The sequence below is a fragment of the Sinocyclocheilus grahami genome, unplaced genomic scaffold (assembly GCF_001515645.1).
Source record: "Sinocyclocheilus grahami isolate Dianchi unplaced genomic scaffold, SAMN03320097.WGS_v1.1 scaffold901.1, whole genome shotgun sequence".
Taxonomy (NCBI): domain Eukaryota; kingdom Metazoa; phylum Chordata; class Actinopteri; order Cypriniformes; family Cyprinidae; genus Sinocyclocheilus; species Sinocyclocheilus grahami.
The window spans coordinates 902,977-907,903 of NW_015506080.1; the positions used below are offsets into that span (position 1 = coordinate 902,977).

The window sequence follows — 4,927 nt, forward strand, 5'->3', positions numbered from 1 at the left end:
CCCCCCCTTTACATTGTGCAACGATGCTCCAAAGATATATGTTAAAGAGCTGACGTTTAACCTGCATTATGTATGACTTTCCATGCAAATGTTACAGCACATAGAGAAAGAAACCTTTGATCAATGCTCTTATTTGGTGATAGTGGGGCTGTAGTATTAAGAATGGATTGAGAAGCAATTCAGTCCATTGAATTAAGATTTTAGAACAGACTGGTTTTTATTTTGGTAATAGTGCTGCCACGGCCGTTTCTAGCCAATTTGACGCCCTAGGCGAAATCCCTGATGCCCCCCCCACCAAATTATATATATATATTTCTTTTCAGACACCAGTTGCTTGTCACTTTCAAATAGGTTGTCATAGTAAAGACACTAATTTGTGGAGATTCAGTGCATTGAGTTCCACAAATCTGAATGCATTATTTGTAAATTGACTGGTAAGATAAACATTTTGCACAATTTAGTATCTGTAATATCATTGTGTTGCCACTAGATGCCTGTATAGCCCTATGTAACAATCCCTAGTGGCTAAGACTTTGCACATAATTTACACATAAATCACACATAAATTAATTTTATTACATTTTGATTTGGATACTATATACTATACAACTACATATCGTTTAGATATAATCAATGGCTACTTTTTTGTCTTTAATTTTTGTTGTTGTTGTTTCTTAAAACATTGATTTAAAGTGTCAGTTATTGCATTATTATTTCAGTACAACCTATAGGGGCAGTCATGGCCTAATGGTTAGAGAGTCGGACTTGTAACCCAAAGGTTGTGGGTTCGAGTCTCGTACTGGCATGTACTAGGCGACTGCCTAGCTCGCCTATGCCTAGAAATGGCCCTGAGTGCTGCAGTCTTCTGAGATGTGCTCTCTACAAATGTTGCTCTTTGACCTTGATGCCTGGTTTGCTATTGTGTTAAATGAAATATTGGTCCCCTCCAGATTTGGGTAGGTAGTAATAGTTGATTGTAAAACCTTTAATTTTCCAATTACAGCTCAATTTCTTACTGATAAATTAGTATTAATGTGTCTGAATTGTGAGTATTGAATAAGCTGGAGAGACATCATTCAGCGCCTGCTGAATGAGTTATTCAGGACAAGAGCAGTTTAAAGATGTAAAACACGCTCTCCCACTTCTTTGATGCTGTGATTCATTCTTTATATCTTCGTCTCTGTCTTTCGGTTCCGATGTTTCAGCTGCCCTCTTCAGGCATTAGGAATTTCCAAATACATATTACAAAATATTTACACAGGACCATTTCCAGCTTACGGCAAACAGCCTTGGAACTTGGCACTCATCAATACATACAGCACCAAGCCTTCAGGCTCAGTAAAAAGGCAAAGGTATTACTTCGAAATTGCAGATAAATATGTATTTGAAAATACCTCAGCAGTGGCAGTCAGTACAGACAGTGTGTATTGTTCACAGGGATCTCTGCCCTGATGAGGGAGTAAAAAAAAATCACCAAGAAGATGGTTTGACTGAATAACAACACAATGGCTGCTTGATATGAGAGTGGATTTAGCCTGCAGGAAGCATGAGCAGACTGTAAACACACATCTGAGGCGTTCTTCTGACTGAAAAGGAAACAGTTTAAAGTGGGGGATATTACAGAGGTATCCAGTTTAAACACACTCAGATCATTTTATGGAGTTCAAATTACCATAAATAGCTGGCTAGGAAGCTAAAAAATAAACAATGCTAGATTTATTGCATTGGTAAATGTAGAGGCAAACATTTTTGATACAGGTGATAACATAAGGGCATGTCAAAAAAGTTACTATATTATTTTGATTCAGTAAAATGGCTGCTGGTTTATGTTTAGCAAACCTGCCGACTCAAAGGAGACAGCAGCTTGTCCCACACCTCCAGTTGCATGATAGCCCTGCCTAAAGGACACATGGTGGCCCTTATATCCAGTAATTTCCCATCAAAGTTAATGCCTGACCCATTAGCCTCCTCCCTCACAAAGCCCTGTGGGTTCTTTTGATAGTACATTTCTTTATAAAGGGCCTGGTCACACTCCTTTCCTTTTGGGTAGATGCCTACTGCAAACCAATTCTTATACAGATTGTAGTCCCAGGGGACAGAAAACATGACGGCAAGGGTCTCAGTGTAGTCATTTCTGCTTTGCTCGAACAGGTCGTAGGTCATAACCCCCACGCTGCCAGTGGCCTGAGCGCTGGTCTTGCAGAAAGTGCATACTTCAGTCTTGAGGGGGCGCACTGTGGGCTGAGGTGGATTGGAGGTTTCACCACTCTCAAGATAGACCCTGTGGGATTTATATGGATGAATCATAAAGACGCACATATTTACGGCTACACAAAATGCACATTTAAATGGATAGTTCACCGCCCCAAGTTCAAATTTTGTTATCGTTTAATCACCGTAATGTTGTTCCAAACAAGTATACCTTCTTTCTTCATTGGAACACAAATGATGATATTTCTGAATAATTGTTTTTTTGTCCATAAAATTAAATGAAAGTACAGTAAATGGGGTCCAAAACATTTTATGGAAAAAAAACACTAAAGCATTTTTCAAAATGTCTTTTATGTTCCATAGAAGAAAGAAAGTCATACAGGTTTGGAATGACATGGGGGTGAGTAAATGGTAACAGAATTTCCTAAATGCATTTTATACTCCTTTACTTATATATATACTTATATATATACACACACATGTTACACATATAGAAGTTTAGAGACAAAGTTTTAGATTTGAATGCTTGGTTTAACATTAGTTTTGCTTCTGGTTGTAGTCTCACTTTGGGTTGAGGAGGCAGTAGTTGTTTGTCAGGTTGGTGATCTCTATGGTGGCGTGTCTCTTGCTGCTCACATTGGCAGCGGCAGCCTCAGCAGACTCAGTCATGATGGTGCACGATAGATCTGACTGATGGCTGAAACGGAGAGAAGTAGAGAGGAGAGGGATGGTGTGAGAAAAGAAGTATGTACCTCACAGTAAAAAGAAGTGGAAATGCAGTTTTGTTTACACTGCAGTGAAAATAAAATAACTTTTCTCTTTTTATTTGATATGAAGTTTGCTATCACAAGTTAATTGTCTTCTGTTTGAACTGGTGTATTTGAATTCAGTATTTTATTCCTGAAAAAGATTCTGTACTGTCTGGTGTGTGTGTATGTGCATACACTTCAATATAAAACGAAGCATTAGATTAAAGTTCACACATTGTCAATGTTGTCAATGTTATCTAGGGAATAAACAGGGTCACAGTATATACACGTAAAGAGCATGCCCCACTTAAAAAAACATTGTGACTGTAGCAGTCTTCCATTTTATAATGCATTGCTTTTAAAGGAAACAAAGAGTGTGAAATACAGTTGCTCAATTGTCCATAACTGAATAAACTGCCTTGCAATTTTAGTATGGAAATAAAAGGATACATTAGAATTTATTTTTGATTATTAAGTTATGATTATTAAGCATATTTCGTCTCAAGGAGAATGAAGGCTTACCTCTGTGGTACTCCGGAGTGTATGTGTGTTGCTCAGTAACAGTGCGTTCCGAAAGAGTCACTGCGTTTTTACTTTGACTCCCTTTCCCAATCTTCATGATCAGCAACAAGAACAGTACATACCCACCTGCAAAAAAAAGTATGGAGATGCACACACATATCAGCTCAAGAGGCATCACTGACATTGGTGGGAAAATGTTTGGAACAGTTCCACACCCAAAACTAGTCGTTAGATTTGTTAGACCAGAACAGTGAAGTTGCATGTACAGATCTGTCTCAGAAATGACTCTGTTTTTAAAGGGTTTAAACAAGATTCAAATAAGTAGGTATGGTAGCATTTACAGGAATACGTTTTAGGTGAGGTTTCCTGATAATTAATTATAATTAGTCTTTGTTGTGTTTAGTACAGTAATAATAATATTTTGAAACGGTTTGGATGGGAATGTTTGTTTTGTAATATGTTTTGAATAATGAGTCTAGAAATATTCTCACTTCATTTCCTGCTTGAACCATAGTGGGGAAAATAGTTGTTCATAGAAAAAAAATAGGCAACAGTTTGCACGCACACGCACACGCACACGCACACACACACACACACACACATATATATATAGAATTTATTTTGATAGGATAGGTTAACATTTGTTTATGGTTCATAGTTTTAAATAGCTTAATTTTATGTTATTTATTTGATGTTTCCTATAAGAAATGTATGTGAAAAGCAAAGGGCAGCTTGTAGAGCATGACGCTACAGCAATGACAAGGTCGTGGGTTTGATTCCCAGGGAGTGCATACATTTATACTTTATAAATTCTATTTATGAATTGAATTAATGTATACTAATTATGTATCATTTATGAATGCAATAAGTCTCTTTAAATAGAAGCATCAGCCAAATTATCACCTCATTTTATATTATATAGTGCAGACACAGAAGCAAACATAAGTATTCAAAACAGTCTTTTTCTTTTTTTATTTAGGCACAATTTGAGAATTTACAGTCAGAAAATTGGGCAGCATAAATGCAGGTATTAATACAGACATAAAAATGTGACATCAACATTTGAAAGCACAATGGCATATGTATGATGACTTATTAAATGATGACATTTAATAAGCATATGATCAAATTTGTTTATTATTTAGCCCATCTTATCATAGACCTCTAGCTTAATAATAGCCTTGCCCACAGTAGACATGGTGGCCCTTAAGTCTATTTTCTTTCCTCTGTGGATGATTCCAGATCCCCCTGGTGGATTTTTGTTAAATGTGAGCCAAAATCATCACAATTAAAAGAACCAAAGACTTAAACTACTTCAGTCTATGTGCACTGAATTTATTTAATACACAAGTTTCACAATTTGAGTTGAATTACTGAAATAAATGAACTTTTCCATGACATCCAAATTTATTGAGATGCACCTATATGTATGCATGTACGTTATA

General features: G+C 36.6%; 1 protein-coding gene across 1 annotated transcript; it reads right to left on the reverse strand.

Annotated features, from left to right (window-relative positions):
- Positions 1-1,694: 1,694 nt before the first annotated feature.
- Positions 1,695-3,581, reverse strand: LOC107564020 (DELTA-actitoxin-Afr1a-like). Its single transcript, XM_016249010.1, has 3 exons — positions 3,483-3,581; positions 2,777-2,908; positions 1,695-2,281 (listed from the first exon to the last, which is right to left on the reverse strand). The coding sequence occupies exons 2-3, from the start codon at positions 2,878-2,880 to the stop codon at positions 1,831-1,833; spliced, it is 555 nt and encodes a 184-aa protein (XP_016104496.1). The 5' UTR covers positions 2,881-2,908; positions 3,483-3,581; the 3' UTR covers positions 1,695-1,830.
- Between the last annotated feature and the right edge of the window lie 1,346 nt (positions 3,582-4,927).